Raw genomic sequence first — 21300 nt, 5'->3', positions numbered from 1 at the left:
CACTTCTCACTAGGCACGTCCTGCAGAGCCTTGGCAAGTAGTGATGAGCATTTGCTCCCTGGAGAACCATTTGCGCTGACAGGGGTAATGCCATTTCAGTCTTGTAATACATTGGAGCCCCTGCGGTGAGTGGCTGTTCCTCAAACTATCCTGTTTCACAGAAGAAAAGGAAGTCACAGAAATTCAGTTATGCCTGTGTGCCCCTGCCCTCCTTATCCAATCTGTAGTTTCTCTCCTCTTATCTTCTATCACGGATTGCCATACTGCTTCCTCTGGGCATTGTGCCTGGGAGGGGACTGAAGGTACTGCAGTTTGGCAGACTTTAAGACAGAGGCATTCTCCTTCAGCCTGATACTTGTCTGTAGCACAGACAGAGTATGTGGGATGTGATAGTGAAGGGCACAGCCATGGAGTTCTGAAAGCCAGTAAAATCAAGGTCCATTTGTCTTTGCTTTGGTAAGGTGTGAAACATCCTGCAATTCCAAAATTTCTTTCTTTCTCTCATGCAAAGAGAAGGTGACAGCTAGCTATCTATTTTTTCTCTGTGATATAGATTGAGATGCTGCCAAACTGCCTTCATTTCCTCACTTCAGGGACCTCCAGGGAGGCAGTCAGCTCAGCCTCACAGCAGCCCAATGCCAGTTGTGAGGAAGAAAATATTAGTGTATTTAAAGAAAACTGAATCAAAATTAAATATGCAAAAGCAATTAACTTGGTGAAAACAGAGGTTCCTAGAGAATGACTCCACATCCATACATGAAAGACAAGTGCAAAACAGATTTGTTTGCCAACTGTCATCGTTATTTTGTGTGAGTTGAAGAGATGGAGCCCTATGCTGTTCCACCTGGGTGTACACTGAGAAAGAATGAGACTGCTTTGGCACTACTGGCTCTGCCAATTTAATCTATAAGGAAGAGCACAGCTTTTGCCTGGAAGCACTGTGTACCCCATACACTGGAGAACAGGATCCCAGTGTGGGATCCCTGGCCTTCCACTTTGCTGCCAGACTGTATGCATTGTATGCTCATGGCCTTAGGAATAGCAACATTCATCCCCCTGGGAAATTACTTGTCTTTTCTCCAATGAAATGTGAAAATCCTTCTTTCTTGGCTTCTGAGGAGCATCTTCTCAATATTTAATTACTTGCTGGAGTGGGAATCTGATATGTGAACCAATTTCTTTACTGTCTGAAGCAATTCTCCATACCAGTATCCCTTTGGCCTTTACTGGATTGGACTCTTATGTCTCTAATATTTATCCAAGGGTTTTAAGGCTGCCTAAAATTATCTGCCAGCTGCTGGGAAGATGTTTAGAGCACTGTTAGAAAACTGCCATTGGAGAATCACGTCACAGAGAGAGAAGAGAGAGAGAAACAAGCTTTTTGGTGTGTGATCGGATAATTTCAACGAAGAATATTGTTAAGATGTGAAATTTAGAAATGTCAGTGGCCATTTTACTATTATTTCACTCGCTCTTTATCAGTTGATGCTCATAGGAAAACCCATAAAACCAATATATTCCTAAAGAGGTTTTGCAAGACTTTCTGAGACTGAACATTTTGTTGACTTTTTTTTCTGAAACAAAAAAAATAATGAAGATGATAGACAAAGTCTTTTAAAAATGCCCGACTAAGTAAGCTTTAAAAAAATGAACAATAGCTGTAGCTGGCAATGCTACAGCATTTGAAACTTAAATGCTGAAGCTTTGTGTCAGTATTAAAGGATCAGAATATGACTCTAGTGAGGAATAAAATGGAAAGCCACAGGCTGTTTCCTTTGGACCACTGAGCAAAATGACAGAAGTAAATGAACAACTAATCTGTGTTTCTTAATATTTTTAATTCTCCATCACATCAGATGAATTGAAGAAGCATGAATTGGTTTCCTTGGAGTGTGGCTTAAACCCATTCTTGCTCCAGATGGGAATGTGCATTGATTTCAGTAGGAGCTCCACACTAGGGAAGGTACCTACCACTGTAACTAACTGTACCAGTTTCTATTTACAGCCTTCTGAGAGTGCTGAATCTCATGCAGGGCTGTGGCAGCGTTGGGCATGGAAACCCCTTCCTGAGTCTTCCTGACTCCTGGCAGTCTTCCTGAGCCAGACTGAAATAGCTTTTTGTAGAAAAAGGTCTAACCCAGTGCCACTGAATAAAACTGACAATGGGAGCTTTTGGGTCAGACCTCCAAAGGCAATTTTCCCTCATTTTCTGTGTCTCATTTTGGATCCGTTTTCTAACAGGAACAGCTGTCAGATCATATACACTGTGCACACTTTCCCACTGGGCTGCACGTAGCTGTATGTTCTCCTCATTCTCTGAAGGACAAACTGCTGTTTAAAGTGCACAAGGCTGCATTTTCAATTCATAACATGATGGGAAAAGGTGAAAGGAACATGGAAAAAGCCCAATGGTAACTGCATTGTCAGCATCATTATTTATTTGAATGTAAACCAAGTTTTCATCTCACACAGATTTATTTTGAAAAATAAATACCATTTTAAGCTGTCAGTTTGTTCCCCTGTCCTGCACCCTCCTGCCTTAGATGTGAAGGCATTAAAGAACAGATACTGAGAGCCAGGTGCTCTTTTGCACTAGTTTTAAGTTAATCAGAGATGCTAGAAAAGATAGCCCTTGTTCTCCCAAATCAGACCTCTAGAAATAGGTAACTAATGCAGTTTGATTTCTGGATTTATTTTTTTTTTCGTATGTCTCTGAGGCACTGGAGGTCACTAGAGAGAGGACAAAGGGACTGGTGTTTCTGGTGTGAGTGCCCTGAAGTACCTGGAGGCAGTTAGATATTCAATAGAGATGTAACAGTGGGACTAGGATGATAATTGGGGGAGGAGGGGAATATTAAGGCCTATTTCAGGGCTTGGCTACATTTTATGCAATTATTTCCATATACTGCCATGGGGTTCTGATCAGGATGGGTGCCAGTGCCCTTGTACTGGCTCCACCAACATTTTCCACTACATTCAATTCTTGTCTTTGATACACAGACATGGTGTGCTCCAATGAATGACTGAGCTTAATTCATCCACTGTCCCTGATTCCTCCTCTCTTTACTGCAGCTCTTTTCCTCATCTCCTATGTCCGAAGGAAAAAAAAACCCGGTTATGACTCAAACCACAGCACTCCTACTTTAAGGTAGCAATGCAAAATCGCAGTGATTTGAGGACTGGACAGACCACACCTAATACACATAAAGCACTCTGAGCTTGTGTAGTCCAAGTTGTGTCTGTTCAGCAGAGGTATGATGAAAGGGTGCTGAAACTTCAGGCTAATTCCCTATCAAAAATAAAGAGCAGGTATGAGAGCTCTTCTAACAGGAATCTTAGCTAGGCAAAGCATTTTTTCAAGCATCTTCCTAGTTTTATTTTGTTGCAGTTATTTCATAATTGCTGATGTGAGTTTTTTCCTTAGTAGTTGTTAAAAAATTTTATTGTGTTTATCTTTTATGTGGAATAGTCTGGATATAAAATACCTTGGTAATAATTTCTTACAGTGAAGAAAATCATAGCACTTACTTTCGTTGTTTTAAAATTATGTAGCTAGTCATAACAGAGTAAATCTAATGTAACTATTTTAATGCTGGGGAAGGTGTTATACTACTATGTTGGAAGCAAGAAAAAACTGTCTCCTTCTCTAAGTCCTCCACATATATAGATATTTACACCAAAGAAAACATTGTCCTTGTAGCATGTTTTCAATCACTCTGCACAAGGGAGAAGAAACGTTTTGTAGAAGTCAAATAATTTCTGTGTTTATAAGGAGGCCATCCACTGCTCTTCACAGGAGTAAAATATATAGGGAGCAAGAAACAGAACCTCTTCTCATAGAATGTCCTTTTAATGATTTCCCTAGGCTTCCTTATTCTGGAGTGGTAGAAAGGCAAAATATTCTAGCTAGAGACCATTTTATATTTACTAGAACAGATGATCAGAATTCTCATCAGTTTCTAGGTACTATGGAAAGTGCTCTTCTGCAAACAGTAGGGATATCCAGGCAGACGGGTTAGTGATGACATTTCTGTGGGCAAAACCAGGGCATTATCAGATGTTGGCTAGAATAAGATGAGTGTTTGCTGGTAGTCAAAGAAACAGGCAGCATGGGAGATGGTCATTGTGAGATGTGTATCTTTCTGAATTAATCAATATTGCAAATAAGCTGAAAATTGTGCAAACAGATGCGAATAAAATAGTATGAACTGTTCACAGCAATACTTGAGTTTTAGTTTATACCTCAGTCTGCACCAACACAAACTAGGTCAGAAATAATCAATCAAGAAGAAAGGTCAGTAAAAATGAGACTTGTCACCAAAGGCTTATTTGATCCAGGAGGTGATTAACTTTGCACAGTGATTTCTGAGGAAATAATTAAAATGAACTTATCCTTTTCTTTTTACAAATAAATAAATTAAAATGAGAATTTGTAAACAGAACATAAATTGTAAACAAAAGGTAAATTAATTACTTAATCCTATAGAATTTACTTAAATCACACTTTTGTAAGATGTATTATTAGTCTGCTAATAGCAACATATATGAACAGTGGTCTGAGACAGGTTATAGCGAGTGTGTTTTGTCTGTTCAGTCTATGTGATGACACTTCCTCAATAGAATCAGTTATTATTTTCTTTGCTGGTTGCAAGAAGTTTTCATATAGCAACAGGGGAGATAGAAACACCTAATGAAATAGATCTCATTGTAAAGCCAAAGAATTGAATAGGAAAGATTACCTGAGGGGGAAAGAGGAAGAAAAAAGGAAGCAATTTAGCTTAATTCATTTTTTAAAAACAACAGATTTCATGCTGGTGGCATCCCAATATTTTACTGAATGACAAATCTGTTTCTAGCTCTTTTTGAGCCTATGTTTAATTCATATAGGGAATTTCCACTTAAGAAAAACAGGAGTCTGGTCTGTTGGTTTTGTGGTGGCTGATTCACAGAGATGTGTATATGTTCAGCATATGTCAAAGATCGAGATCTCAAGCTTTGTAATAATGGAGATACTGAGATCAGATTCTGGGCTCAGATGAAAAAAATAATTAGTTTTTCTAAGACCTTCTTCATAAGAAAGCTGGCTTCTCATATAAGAGACCTCTGACTTTGCACCCAGGATTTGTATCACACATTGATTTTTGCAAAACAGGGAGAATTTTTCATTTCCTGGTGTGAGTGGGTGAGGTCACATATTACCTTGGTACTGAGAATTTCTCTGGGCAGCATTTTAAATAGAACACATTCCCAGGCTGGGTATATAAGAAAATCTCTAAGGCTGTGATATGTGATGTAGCTGTGACTGTGATAAGAAACAGCTGTTTGCTCAAGAAAGTAAGCAGCTCCCTTTCCATCCCAAAGCTGCTCATGAATAAAGCACTGCAAATTAGGGGCCTGTATCTTCCCTTAAACAGGCAGGTGGGAAGGGATGAGGAACGGGCATGGCCATTACTCTGTCCCTCTTCTTGGCTGCAGGTGCAATTTGAAATGGGAAGATGTACAGTGATTTACTGCACACCTTTTCCTGAGCCAGGAGGAAGCAGGGAGCACAGCTGGATGCAGAGCCCCTTGGCTGGTGCCCTTGTTCTCAAGCTCAGAGAAAACCAACCTCTGCACCAAAGCTGCCTGCCACTCCTACAGCATCCACTGCAGGCTGGACAGTAGTAATGACTTGCTATTCACAAACAAATGAGCTGAATTGCTGGGTTTTCTGCAAGCAGCACTTAATTGAGTGCTGAAACAATGCCATGCAAGATCAGATAATTTTTCTCATCTGCAGAGATTTATTTATTTATTTATGTGTAGGGGGAGAGAGAATAAAGAGAAAGCAGAACAGTGTTAGGAGAAGCTTCTGGATTTAGACCTACTGGGATAGTGAGGGCAGCCTTCCGTCAGGTGAGGTCAATAGGAGAATCACTGATATGAAATAGACAGTGGTACACCTCCTAGACAGGGGTGGAAAATGCCATTCTATTATTTCCGTTGCAGCAAGACAAATTAGGTTGCTTAGTTTCAGACTGACATGTAATGTGGTCTGAGGGAAATTGCTTTCACACTTCACCTAAAGCCACCAGCCAGTGTGTGAAAAATCCTGTGTCAGAGCATCTGGCAACAAGGAATGTGGTACTGATACATAAACTAGAGTTTATTTAAAATTGGAAATAACAGTAGGAAGTCTGGAAAACATTCTTGCACAATTCGATTACAGTTCTTTGTTAAGTCTGTCATAATTCTCTGCAGACTTAATTGTATGGACAGCTCTTCTTTAAATCCCACTCAAAACCACTTAACCCTTTTTTATACACGACAGAAATGGCTGGATGAGATACCACAGGCTATTTTGCAAATGGACTGTATTAGTCTTGAAGTGAGTTTGTGGCTCAGTTCAGGTACTGGGGATGCTGGAAACGGAAGTCTGAAATGGTCACACCAGCCATGCTGATACCCTTCCAGTGTGCTGTAATTGCTCTGAAAAAATTCTGTATGTGAGCAAGTCCTTCTTCTACTCTATCAGTATATCTGAGACACCAGTAAAGACACTCTGTGTTGCTAGATTTTTTATGTCTCACGTGTGATAGGAACTGTACTGAGATGTTAAGCTGGCACTTGCAGACCGGCTTGCATCTGTAGGTGTGAGCTGTAGTGACCTTATCACAGCCAGTGTAAGAAAAAAAATGTTAAACCTGCCAAATTTAGAATATGGATATTTGAAAACTGTCTCAACTCAGACATGAAATTTATATTAAAACAGAGGATTTTGTTTCAGCTGAGTGTGAATCCACAAATAATGTCTCTAGGGTTTCTTAATTTAATGGGACTTGAGTTTAAAAAGGATTTTCTAAAAAGACATTAATTCCAAACTCCCTTTGCTGTTTTCGTGATTTTGTTTTCCTCATTTTTATGCATTTGCCTTCTAACAGGCTGAAGAGATATGTGCAACCCTTTTATCATTGACTGTAATGGAAATTGGCTGGGGCATGCAAATTGTCTAGGCAGAGTCTTGGAATCATCTTCAAAGTAGCAAGGTTGAGCCCTATAATTGGAGTGTCAAAGCCCCTAAGGGATTTCAAGACCCAATCTGTGAATGTCATTAGAGTAATTTATGTTAGTTGACATACTTCTGCATACCCTGAATTTATTTACATCAGAAGCACTTCCTACAAATTTCAATCACTTTATTTTTGACTTAATATTATGGCACAATCAAATCAGGCCCAAGGCTTTTATTTCATTGTTTACGGGAAGACTTTCATAGGAAGTTATATTTATCTTATATTTTCAAAGAAACATTTAGTTCAATACTAAGTTCTGACTCCTTGGGCATTTATTGCTCTCAGTTCTGAAATTCTGTTTTTTAATCTGTAAATATGGTTTGTATGAGCTTTTAAACTGCTGCTAGAGGGATTACTACTGAGAAAAAGTCTTCCTGTCCCCAAAATTGACTGTTTAAGGGGACTATCCAGGGTATTGTGAGTCACAGAACAAGACATGATATAAAAATAAAGAAAGCTACTAGGACTCTCAGTACTAGGAAAAAACCTACATGTAAATCATAGTGCTAGTGCTATAAACCATCACCAAATTATACAGAGATTTACAGCTAGAAAATAAATTATTCTAGTTATGGATAATTAAGTAGCAAATTGTCCTATTGTACTGAGTCAGTTCCTTGCATAAGCAAACACCCTTAGATCCAGATGGAAGAATGTGAAAGCAGAGACGGTGCACTATCTGGAAGTGATAGTTTAATTTGACAGGATGAATCCTTATGACTTCATACACGGAGAAGGAGTCTGGAATCTTTGTGTGGGCAATGTCTGACTGCAGAGGACACTCAAAAAGCTAAATCCTACCTTGAAGAGTAAAGCCCCAGATAATGGTCAAATTAATCTTTTCTACTTCCTGAATCCACCCTCCTGCAACTGCAGACAATCATACAATACCTGAGCTGCTTCATAGGACTGGTCTGGTTTTTTTTTCCCCACAAAGTGAGGCCAGACCCTTGAAAGATCCGTATGTTCTGATCTTAGTTTAAAACTCCTTTGGTTCCTTTCCTCCAATATCCTACTTCAAAGACTGCTTCAGAATAGTTACTAGTTTCCAGTCTGAATTTATTCTTTACCTCTACTTCTTTTTATACCAGCCACTATCATTTAACAGAAACAATCCTCTCCCCTGTCCTTGATCCTTTCTGCTTAGCTACCAAAATCTCCATCTTCACAAGGAGATGAGTACCACAATTTTGACAGCAGCAAAAGTCAGGAGACTGCTGAAATCTGAAAGCTTAACTGCAAGATAGAACAAATGGATTTATCATCCAAATGCAGGATGGCAGCATAGATTTTAAGATACGTTAAGTCTGAACATCACGTAAAGTCCTATGCACCACATTAGATTTCTACAGGAACTCCAGACTGGTGCGGATTCACAGGGTCTTCAGTATCAGAGAAGGATGCACAACAATTGAGAGATAAGCTGTTTTTTCAGGATATCATTACAACCAAAATGAAGTCTTCTATGCACAGAGCAGTTTCTTAGACTAGAGAGATCTTTTTCCCAGGGGAAGTGTAAGATTAAAGGGTTGCGTAATTACCCACTTAGGAAATCGGAACTGTCAGAAATTGACAAAGGACAAAGCCAAGAATAATTACTACTTATAAATTTCACAGGATAACAAACAAGACAATTTAATTGATGCTTTTTTTTGAAAGGCAAGATCTTTATAGATCTTATCATTATGAACTTGTGCTGATATATATTTTAAAACAGTTAACAAGGGCAGAAAATGGTCCCTAAAGTAGGAAGTTGGAATCATCATTTAACCATAAAACTTGTAGTTAGCAAAGTACTGAAGACCATCCTTAATTAGCAATCACTTTTACTGCCTGAATGTCTCTTTCTGCTTGGGAATATGTAGTTGAATTAGAAAACTCAAAGCAAGATCTCTTTCAGGTTCAATTTTTAAACCAGCCTTTCTTCAGTGCAATACTACTATGATCTACAGTAGCACAGCATAAAAGCTACAAAGCAACTAAGAATCTCACTTGGGTGCTGGGCAGGTGCAGGTACTTTCTTACATCAGATGTGAAAGGAGTCACTGTGTGCGTACTTTGAGTATGATACCATAGAAACCAAAGGGACTGAGAGTTAGAGGAAGGAGTTAATATTCAACACTGTAAATCTGGCCTTTATATGTCAAGAGAAATCTCAGTGAGACCACAGTGTACAAAAGCCTGAAATGAAAAAGAATAAACTGCTGCTAACAGGCTTTTTGCAAAGGTAAATAATGAAAAATAAAAGGTCAGAGCTTGAAGATAAGAATAAGAACGTACAGGATAAGCAACTAAAAGAATCTTCTTATAACAAAAGGCTCTTAGATATGAATCAGAGAGAGCAGTGATCCTGGAAGTGCAGTTGACAATTAGGCACAGTACTTTGGGGTCATATGGTAGAGTATGAGTGAGACAAACTCAGGTGGTAACAAGTCTAGACTGTAAATCTATCTGTGATCATTAAAAAAAAAAAAGTATTAATGACCTGGACAAAATAAATCCCAATATTATAATTGGGATCTCCAGTCAATCAGGTGAAGTAATATGCTTTGGAAGGAAATGATAAGTCAAACTGAATGACCTCTAGCGGATTTTAGCAATAGGGTTTTTTTGCTAATGTGGTGGTTCAGTGACTCATTCAAATTCTGTTGAATTCAACAAAATCATGAATATCAGTTGTCTTACTATTTTGCTTTTTTCTGGCATTCTTTTTCCCCTCAGCATTAACCAAAGGCTAGCATATCACAGCCCAGCTCCACAAAATTCATCAAGTTATTAGTCAGTTTTAGAGAATATCAACAGATTTCTACAGATTTCTGAAAAGCCATGTCTGAACTTCCAAGGCTTTTTCAAACTTATTTTCCTTCTTCAAAGGCAAAATAGCTGCATGCCTTTACAGGCACGTTATATGCCACATGGACAAAATAAAAGAAAAAAAATAGTCTAACGTGAAAGACTCCTGCTGACTTCAGTGACTCTTGGATCAGGAGAAGGGACCTGTGGGGCTAATCATCTTCACAAGTCAAATTCATGCTTTCTTGTCCCCTCAAGCCAGATACTTTTTCCCCTACAGAGTCTATGTGGTATAGGGCCTACTGCTAGGATTTTTGCATAAAAGAAAACTCCAGTTTAGTTTTGTTTATAATTTTGAAGTCATTAACACATGCTTAGTGAAGTCTGATGAGACTATTCAAAGATGGCAGAAAGACATATAAGTTATAACAGATTCAAGTGATGCATAAAACTGTACATACTCATTATGTCATGGTAGCCTGTTATTAGAAAGCTGAAAGGAGTAATTTCATATATTACAGAAACAGATTATCTTTGATATTCAATGCTGAATACTAAACAAGACTGAGAGATGGTCAAATACTGAATGAGAAGAGGCAGATGAATAGAGCAAAATAAATAATTCTAGTATCCATGAATGACTTCTTCCAAAGATTAATTCAACAAATTAATTCAGCAAAATTTGAAACAAAACCCTCCAAAATTGGTGTATTTGCTGTATAATAAATGTCCTTTTGGGTTGCTCATGCCTTTTCTAGTCTTTACTAATGCTGTTAATCTGTGCTACAATCAGAAAATTTTAATTTTGATTACAGAAAAATTTAATCTATTTCCATAAACAACCTGTGCAAGATCAGCTATCATCCTATGAGATGGCAGAAAGCATTTTTTATTTTCTCCAGTTGCAAAGTAAAAATATTTTCACTGCAGCTGATGCTGCAACAGTGCTTTTCACAGTGATTCTAACCATTAGTATGAAAGCAAGATTTCCTCTCCTCCCACAAATGGCAAGTTTAAATGTGTGATAATTCATTTTGATAATCTCAGAGGGATGTTGTGCTTCTACAGGTTGTACCCCAGAGTGTGTCTCTACTGACATGAAATTCTGATCTCTTGACTGAGGAGCTGCTGAATGGACTGCAGATGTGAAGGGACTGCTCTAGTCTAGCAGTTTACCTCCAAACATAAGTGATCTTTAGGCCAGTACTTTGTATTTCAGGCTTACTGGAAGCATAGATGTACCACAGTTCCCCACAAATTGGAAAAATCCCCCATCTTCTTTTTCTCCTTCCCCAAATGACTGTTCAGAAGCAGGGATATTTGGTGACTGTGACATTCTGTAAGATCCTGGCCTTTAATCAGCTTTCAGTATGCATCTCTGGTTCCTTCCTGCCAAAAGGGTTCCCTAGGGCTGCTAGATTTCACAGCTGCCTGTTGCAAAGCTAAGCTGTAAGGGGAATGAAGCAGCCCAGAAGTTTACCCTGAGACACGGAGCATGTGAAGAACCAGCTTTGGGATTTCTAGGTGCCCTGCTGTCTGGCAAAAATATTGGAAGCTTTGATGCCTAGTGTAAGCCAGTATTTCAGGACTCCAAGGTTACCCCTGTGCACCTGGGTGTTGCACTGTAGTTGAAACTTCTGCTTCCAGGGTTTTATGGAGAATTTAACATCTCCAGAACTGCAAGGCTGCTCTGGATCCTCATGCACTGACAGGAAATCGGGCTCTTTGCACAGAGGTATTCCTTTTGACTTCATAGTAATCATACTGAATCCAAGATGTTATCTATCCCCCAGATACTCTGAATGCCACTTCCCTGGCATTTTCTGACAGACTCAGTTTTGTCAGAAGGTTTCTGGCCACCATCACTTGCAGGGACAAAGCACATCTAGCCCCGTGTGAAGAAGGATATGTGCTCAGTTCGTGTCAACTCAAAAGTGCATTTCACGGCTCTACATGCCAGTGATTACAAAATAAGTAACTGTGTTGCTCAACTCATGGAGAAGTATTAATAAGGATTCAAAAGCTGTAAGAGGCATGGTAAGAGAAGAAAAAAATTTCAGCTTCCTGCTAGAAACAAAATTCAGCTGTGTCATCTCCAGTATTCAGTGCTATTGATGTCAGTGGAAGCAAAGTGATTCTGAGTACTTTAGCACATCTAAGGGGAGTACAACATTAGTTTTTTGCTCCTCCAGTACAGCCTCTGCACCCTACTATTGTCTTTAGAGGTGATTTTTTCCCCAGTGTTAAAACTCATCAGGTATGTGTGCTCCTGCTGGCTCAGTGTAGCCTATTAGCTGGTTACTGAGGGCTACCAGCAGCATGATTCTAACTTCTACTAAATTGACTGTCATCACCAATCTGTTTTCACTACAAGAGATGAAACAGGAGGGCCAAGGAAGAGATTACCTTGATGGAGAAGAGGATACAGCATTTTCTAAAATAACCCACTGAAATGGCCTGTGGACTGTACTCTACAGCAGGATGAGGACTGATTCCTGGGAGGCATGTGGAGTGGCTCCAAAAGGGTAGGCAAGCCCTGTGCTGAGTCGTAACAAGGCAGGCAGGGACAGTGTCCTCACTAGCAAGGGTGCAGGCAGAGCAGGTCTGATGAGAACAAGCAGGGTCAGCCACAGTCCCCATCTCCAGGCAAATCCCTAGTACAAGGCAAGCCTAAGGTCAAGTGGGAAGTCAAATCCAGGTCCCCGAGAGGGGAGCAAGGGCCAAGGATCAGAGTCTCAGCTTGAAATCTGCTTCTGAGCAAAAGGAAGGGGGTGAAGAGGGGGAGCCTCTGCTGAGGCCAGACACCTACACTGTGTCCAAACCATCCCGGAGCCCAGGCAGTCACACCAGCAGGAGTGGTGGGATGTGCCCAGCACCGTGACAGTCAGATCACTTCCACACTGGTACTGTCCTGTGCCTCCTTCCCCCATTGCCCCCAGTCTAGCCATTTTAAATTGCACAATGTTGCCTTCCTGTGAAAGAAGCCAGGAACAAAATACATTGCAGCTGTTTGTATTGTGTTTAGCTATTAGCTATATTTATATGGTAATTCCAGCATAAAACATTGAATAAATACCATTCCAAATACATGCCAAATTTAATCATTGTTAGGATTCACAGTAACAGAACGCTGCAGCAGGCTAGATTAGGAATAAGCAATTAGATGTAGGTTTTTTTCTGCACAGGTTAGTTACTGGCCACTGCATCCTGCTCCAGATGGAATAAATCAAAGAGAAAAAACCCCAAAACTCTGGGCCTCTGAATACATCTGAGGCAACAGTAAAAGGTAGAGTAAAAGGCCTAGCTTCCAGACTAGTCATTCATGCCTCCAGGTGACAAGCTATAGTGTCAACCTACAGGAATCATCTGATTCTTTCCACATGAACATTTTTTAGCTGGACTATTTTGTACGATAACAATTTCTTTTTCTGCATTATGCAACTATTTCAATTTTCACCAAGTGTGCTGTTTTTAAGTTACATTATCTGGTTCTCTTTTCATCTATCTCTAGCCTGTGCCTCCTGCTTTCTTCTGCTTTGGCTTATTGACTAATAGTGCTCTTGAAAGTCTAGATTTTGATACCTGAAACAGCATTAAGAGTGCACTTGCTGCATTGTGCTTTATTAGCATTTAATATACTTCAGTGAAAAAGGATTGAGGATTTAAATAAATTCTTGAGGAAGCCCCAAAAGTGCTGACCCAGATTTGGAACAAAACTTAGCCATTAACAGTATTTTAACAAGGATTATCTTATTACTGGGCAATTTAAGGGAGTGGAAATAGGTCTCAAATTGCTCAGTTTAAATCCAATCCAGACAACAATGACGTAAAACAATTTTCAACCAAAGCACTGTAATTGAGTGGGCTGAGCAGCCAGGTTTGTTGCTGAGTGGTGTCCACATTAGAGAAGTCGTGCAACTGATTTGTACTGCAATCCTTTAAAGAGCTCTCAGCAGTCATGGATTGAACAAACACAGAATCTCATTTAAGATGGTTCATCCACATTGAAGATGAAAAAGAAGTGGTAGAGTAGCTGGGCCATTACCCTTACCTGTGCTGGAGCTCTTCTGTTGCTAAATGACTGAGATGACTCTTGAAGCCCGAGTGACTGTTTCCAACAGCAACAGATTCACAAGCAAGATAAAGGATAAACAATGTTCTGAAGAGACACCATGATCCAGCAGACCTTGTACTGGCTCGGCTAAAAACTTGCTATGTATCCATAAGCAACTCATCACTCAGCACTTACTGCTGCTAGACTACAAATGGCCTGCATGCTGCTTTAGGTGGTGATAGAGTAGAGGTCTGGCTGCTGTTCTGTATCTGGATACCACCAGAATAACAAGGGCATGGTTTTGAGTTCCTACAGCATAGGTTTGGGACCCTCTGTGTTACCGATACACCTCACCTCCTCCATTGCCTCTTTTACAAAGATGACGGTAAGAAACCCCCCAAACTAGAATTAAACCAGCTAATGGTTCTAGAGCACAGTGAGCTCCGTGGAAAACCATACGCTCGCATCAAGTGACAGCAGCAGGATTTTTGCTGTTAATTACATTTTCCTTACAGCATTCCTTACCAATTTGTCTGAAACTATTGACACCAGGTGTAATGCATTCTCCCATTTCTCAGTGTATCACTGCAGGTTTCTTTTACAGTTTTCTTTGCACTTACTGACTTAATAGACATTTTATTTTTTGTTGCTTTTCATCACTGGTGGCTAATGTTCCATTTCTGGCTAGCACACTGAGGATGAAATAATAATTAAGTTAATACCCAGTTTAACTATACCAGTCTGCATTTAAATTGAAGCAAAAATATGCATAAATAGCTTCAGGTTTACCTCTTTAGTCCCTCTCATATGTAATAGCTTGATAATTTTATTTCTCTATAGTAATTATTTTCATGCTAATATCTTTTTGTGCATACAGTAATAATATTTTACTTTTTCCTTTGTCACTGAAAATTATCCTGGAGATTGCAGAACAGACAAAATAGCTTCATCTTGTCACTGGCTGTGATTAGTCTCAGTGTTGCCTCCACTTTTGCTTTATGAATTTTGGCTCATTGCCAGAAACAAAGCTTAATAACGATATAAGCTAAAAAAAGTTAACTAATGCATGCGTGCTTTAAATGAAATAAACTTTTCTTCTTTCTTTTACAAAAAAGTAAGAGATTGCTATGTGAAGCTGTTCAGAATCATGTCTGAAAGCACTAAAGGTGTCGTTCATCACTGGGACAGAGCTTTACTCAAAGGCTTAATAATGTTAACATATTCTTTCCCAAGTGGTTTACACATCCCAGGAGCTCAAACCATTTTATGAAATATAATTAATTATCCTTCAGCATAGCTGTTGCCAGGTAGGCCAAACAGTTATCCACAATATTAGAAGAGAAATTCAGACACAAACAGGTTGCTGATTTGTGAAGACCACAATGATGAAGGTGTAAGGTGGGAATCCTGACCTGTGGCTTCTTCACAGGCTTGTATTTCTAGAGTGTCTTCACACCTGCACTCTACTATTTCAGGATTTCTGTGAAATACAGTGTTCTAATTGTGCCTTTTCCTTTTCCTTCAAAGCTTGCCTTAAAAATGCATACTTTTCAGAGGGGGCCAAAGTGGGTGGTATACTGCAGCTGTGTTGAGTTTATAAGACTTACGGACTCACCTACATAAAGGGAATTGGCAGCTGTCAAAGGAGCTCACTTAGTCTTTAGTCTCCTTCCCTGTTAGGAAAGGATGTTTAGAAAATCTGGAGATTCAGTGCAAAAATTGTATCGTTCATTAATAGTGTACAGGTGAACATACATAAAGTATGGATTGACTTCAGTCCCTTCTCCTGGGAAACCATGCCTGCCTGTCTAGAATTGGCTCTTAATCTCTTCCAGCACCACCGGTTCTGCATACTCAGTTCTCTATATCCTCACCTGCAAATTTCTTCCTATTTCAACTGCCCTGTTTTTATTTTCCCCTTAAAGTTCCTTTAATCCAGCTCTTGCCAATCCTTCCAGTTTAAGCTCTCCATGAGAAATAATCACCTTCCAGTATGTTCACAGCACATGTACTGCTATGAAGATAAACTAAATCACTCCTTATGTTTCTGTATTATCCTAGCTACATCTCTTAAGTTTCCAGACAAGTTGCGAGCTAATATCTTATGGTTTCTGCATTTATTTCCCTCCACTTTCAAACTTGTGGTGCCTTGCTTACATTTTTGATTCTTTTGAAAACATTGCATAATTTTGGATAGCTTTCAGAAATATTTCCTCTGGTTCAAACACACATTGAGTGGGATGTGGAGAATCTGTGGCTGTTCTGCAAGAGGTCAGATAGACTGCTGCTTGTCACACCAACTCCTGTGTTGGCTTTAAAGGCATAAGGCTTGTCTCGATTCCCCTCCTGAATTATTGAAATCACAGTATGACAGCTGATATGATCCATATAAAAATATAGATTTAAAAATATATTTTCTTTATATCTTTTAGAATTTCTTTGCTTCCTTTTTGGGAGAATGGGTCTTTGTGAACTAAGTTCATGCAGGGGCTGTATTTGTTGAGATTTTGTAGTTTCATTCCTACTCCAAGTTTCTATACGAAATTCTTCTCAGCTGTTTGTGCTTAGTCTATCATGATGGACTTCAAAATTTGTCTCCTCATAATTAATTGAACAGCTTTTTTTAATGATGCTTTTTGTCTCCTGTTTTCTGCATAATCATGCTGAGTACATTTTTACCTCTCCCTTTTCCTTTTTTAAACCAATACAGCTGAAACAGGCCTGATTTTAGGAATATGTCTCCATTTGAGTACCAAAACATGCAGGCACTCTATTTTTTAGTCTCTAAATTCTTATTCAAAATGAAGGCCAAGTATGGTGAACCCTTGGAATAAGGTTTCCCAGAGGGCAAGTTGTTCCTTCCCAAATCCACCTTCTATAAATTCATTCATTCTACCTTCAATGAACACAATTCATAGCCCCGTTTCTCTCTGGATTAGAAAAGGTAATACATTAATTATAGAGAAATAATCATAGAAGGGCCCTGGCATTACCAGTTGCCACGTAATTAGCACAAAGTGCTGTTTGTCCCCTCAACTGATTTCAATTCCCTAGTGAGAAACGCTCAGCCCCTTGAAGGATTAGGCCTAACGTCATTTCTAATCACATACTTGGCTCCTCTCTAGTGGGTCTGGGCTGAGATGGTCGAATGGCATGAAGAGTTGTAAGAGTTAAAGATGGGAAAGCTTCATCAGTTTACAGTGCCTGCACTTGTGCCAAGATAGGACTCTTCAGAGTTGCAAGTAATTGCTTTGAGTGAATTTTTGTAGCAGTCTGTGGCTGTTCTTTCAAAGTTGGTAGTGCTAGCAGTTAAGGAAGTAGCTCTAATTATGCACTGGGTTGGGATTCCTTAGAGGTATGACAGGTTCTGACTAACAAAATGAATGTCACTTTGGCTTAGGGATTCTTTCACTTCAAAATGGTTACATTGAAAGTAATAAGCAAAACAATAGAGAAACCAGTCAATGTAGCATTCAGCTAGAATAGTCTTTACTACTTGCATTAATTACCCCATAGTCAGATAGCTCTGTGATTAAATTTACATTCCTAAAAAACCCCATTAAGACAGTTTGACTTGCTTAATTCATTTTCTCTGTTTTCACACACAGATCAACTTGACATAATTTCAATGGCTGAAACAACAATGATGCCTGAGGAAATTGAGCTTGAGATGGCAAAGATCCAGAGGCTTCGGGAAGTCTTAGTCAGAAGAGAATCAGAACTCAGGTTTATGTAAGTATCAATACTTCTGGGAAAACACTATGCAAAATTAATCAAAATAGGAAAGAATGCTATTTAGAAGACTTTTATCTGCTTGACATTTTAAAAGGAAGAAAGAAAGAGCATCCCAGCTAGGTGAAATGCTTGCAAAATGCCATTGGGAAATTATTTTTGTAGTTGCAAAGGAAATTACCTTTTTTATTCAGCATAATTTGCAGAAGACATAAAAGGGATGCTACTTACAAAAGGAAACTTTAGCAAAGTAGCTGTCTACAGAACATATTTTTATACCTGACTTCAATCCTTTGTGGGAAGGATATCTGTCTGAAGAAAATATCAACAGGTAGGGGATTTGGAGCTTCCACAGTCAAACCTAATTCAGGCTTTATTCCTCGCTTCATTAGTGGTCTTAGACAGTTCATGTCACAAGAGAGCACGCTGTGTTCTGGACTAATAGCAGCCAAGATTTGACATTTGTTAAATGGAAGCCATTAAGTTATGAACACAAAACCCATTTTGATGTATCAAATTAAATAGCAATACTACAAGAGAGATTTTCAAAACTGACAAAAAGGTCAGGCATAGGAGCCTCACTGAAGGTTAATTAATATTAATCTAGTTCTGCTGAAGTTGTCAGTAGGGTTTATATTCCTAAATCACTGAATTTAGAAGAATAAGGAATAAATTATATTTATCTGTCTGTGAGTACCTGAGGTCAGAAACTAATGCCTTTGCTGACAGGTAAAGAGCCTCGGTAGATCCAAAACCTGCTGAAGCCAGATGCTTGGCATTAATGAAGCTACAGTAGCCTGACAAAACTCACTTGCTCTCTTCTCCCTTTAAAGTACAAAGTCCTGGTACTTCAACCCTAACACCTAGAGGTTAATTTCAGTGCCCTGACTCGCGCTGCCAGAAGGTGGAAGCCTCGCCCTCAAACAGCACAGGCATCTCTCTCTGAGTATTATTCCAGAAGATTTCAGCCCAGAATCACTGCTTAGACACCTCCAGAAATAAAGACTGGTATAGTGACACTGACTTTTAGAAATACTGTAGTGGTACAAATAAAATAAATAGAAAAGGTTTTGTCACACCTGCTCCTGGTAGTCAAATAACTACTTAGTTATTTGGCTTGAACATAAATTTAATCTGGAAGAAGCTTCATCATTGAACCTTGCACTTCTCTTGACATTTTCTATATCAAACAAAGCACTGAAATAAACTGTCCCAGTGAATGAGCACCATGGTGGACATCTGCTTGTAATCATCTGGCACATTCTTGTTGTGTTTGTCCTTGTATCCAGTCTGGTTTTTTCATTTCCCCCACGCTCACACTGATCACACTCTTTACTCTGTTTTGCCTAGCAGGTGTTTGAGAAAGGAACTGAACACAAAGGAGTTTGCTTATAGAAAAGGGAACATAACTGACATTCATACTGTGCAACAGTACTCTTCCTGCATTAGCTATCATCCAAACACACTGTCTAGAGCTACCCAAGAGCACTCCCCAGCCATTCACTGGCTGAGTGAGGAAAGCTCTTCTGAGCTAAGTCCCCACTACATTTGGCCCCAGGTATTGGCAAAGCAGGCAGGTGCCAGAGGCACCAACTGCCAGAGATGGCCCCACTTTTTTGTCTTTTCTAAGTCATGGAAAGCCAGGCTTGTTGCTGCTGCCACTGTCTTCAGCAAGAGGGACTGACATTTGTGCCACTGCCACAGACCCTCTTATTCCTTCAGCAGCAGCAGGCCAAGATGACCACTTTTCCAGGGATATTCACCCAGCTTTGTAGCTCGACTGCTCCCTTCTCCGTGGCAGAATATCCTGACTCCACTTATAAATCCTGAGGCAGTTAAATTCAGCTTGTTAACACCACTGAATAAAATGGTGAAATAGCATCTGTCTCTGCACTGGGACTCTACTTGCAAACCAAGACTGCACTGATCATTATTTTTTCTAGCCCCATGTAGGCTTCCCATCTTTCTAAGCCCATTTAAAACAGGCAAGTTCTTCATACAGGCTCATTAAGTGTGAGAGAAAAAGCAGCCTCTCTCACAGAGGCCTCCAGAATTAGAGCATGCTTCTCTTAATAGCTTTTAGGAGTCCAAAAATTGTCTATTTGACTTTTATCTCATTTTTAAAAATGTTTTTACATTTTATTCCTGACAAGTGAGAAGCATGTTGCTAGTGATGCCCCAGTAATAAAGCAGCACCTGTTCTTTACTGCCTTTCATTCTGGATAGTTTATACTGACAGAGGGGCTTGGTTGCATTTGTCTTCAATGACAAATGTCTTTTAATGACAAATGTCTTTTAATAACCTTTTGCCGAGATTAACAGCACAACTCACGGTTACCTCAGTGGTCCAAGTTTTCTGTCTGTTTAACTAAGAAAATTACATAAACTCTAGTTCATAGACATATTGTGGAAGACTATGTGTGGTCATAATTAATTTTTTTCAGTTGTTTCCTGAAGTAGTGCATTGCCAGTGTCCCAAGACCAGAAGTCTGTATGTAGGTCATGAATTCTGGTAATTGTCTGACAGGACTAGATTCCCCTATGAATGACCTATACAACCAGCTGCATGAAACTGAGCTGCCTCAGGCAGTTTTAAGGCAGACTTGGCTTTGAACGTATGGCTGCTAACTAGCAATAGTACACCTATGCTCAGACCACTGAGTTCAAGACTAGCTTTAATGAGAACCAGATCTCTTTAGTTCTTGTATCTCCTTTAGCTTTTCATTCTATTGTAACAAAAGGATAAAACATATATACAGAAATGGAGAAAATGTGCAGTATGTTTGTATTCTCCCCCTGCCCCCATGCTGTTTGCAACAGAGTAGCAATTCTCTAAAGTTAAATTGGGCTTTTTTTAGTTCTTAAAAAAGCATGAACACAATGAAATAATTCCATATCAGTTACACATCCAGCCACAGCTTACATCTCTAGCTACCTTTTTAAAACTAGTTGTTCATTCTTCTCACTCTCTCTCTGTACTACTAGTATTTTATTCACGTGTAGCCAGATCCTAAAGCTAGGGCTAAGTACATTGTAGCTGTGCTTAAAAAAAAAACCCCAAACAACAAACAACCAAAACCAACCAACCAACAAACCCCAAACCAAACCTAAGCTAGAGGGTTTGTAGTCTATCACCAGCCGTAATGGTGGCCATGGCTCCCTCCTGTTAGAGCTTTACTTACATACATCAGCAACTACCACAACTCTTCACAGCACAGACACTGTATTTTAACAGTATTCACACTCAGGAATAAGAAAGCAAAACACTGCAAGCTAGACCTGTTGCTGATGGCAGAGTAAGCGCTTACCACAAGCAATGCATGTTTTATCTATGGAAGGAACTTGCTCTAAGACTGCTAACTGAAATTACTGTTTTTCTTGGAGAAGATACACAAAGAAGATCAAGATGGGATGATAATAAAATTCACCATTACTGATGTTTGAAACAGCTCTGCAACAACATGTGCTGTCTTTAACTGTTATGTCAACATTTTGTCCAAACAAATGAAGTAGCCATAAAATAAGGGCATTTGGCAGAGAACTGCTCCATGTTAGTATATCAGCCAGTACAAAAAAAAAAATAAACAACAAAAACTTAAAAAAAAACCCTAGCAAGGGATGCTCAGCAGACCTGGAGGTCTGCACACTTTTGTGCATGAACCAGTAAAA

At 39.4% G+C, this 21300-nt stretch overlaps 1 protein-coding gene across 1 annotated transcript in view; it reads left to right on the top strand.

Annotated features, from left to right (window-relative positions):
• Positions 1-17515: 17515 nt before the first annotated feature.
• Positions 17516-21300, top strand: part of LOC104520901 (uncharacterized protein C16orf45) — a 22588-nt gene continuing 18803 nt past the window's right edge. The window contains 1 exon segment of the mRNA XM_010162721.2: positions 17516-17631. Within this exon segment, the coding sequence (XP_010161023.2) occupies positions 17528-17631 (104 nt within the window). The 5' untranslated portion in view covers positions 17516-17527.

The sequence above is a fragment of the Antrostomus carolinensis genome, unplaced genomic scaffold (genome assembly GCF_000700745.2).
Source record: "Antrostomus carolinensis isolate BGI_N321 unplaced genomic scaffold, ASM70074v2 scaffold54500, whole genome shotgun sequence".
Classification (NCBI taxonomy): domain Eukaryota; kingdom Metazoa; phylum Chordata; class Aves; order Caprimulgiformes; family Caprimulgidae; genus Antrostomus; species Antrostomus carolinensis.
The sequence above is the reverse complement of the archived record's forward strand: the minus strand, read 5'-3'. Positions and strand labels throughout refer to the sequence as shown.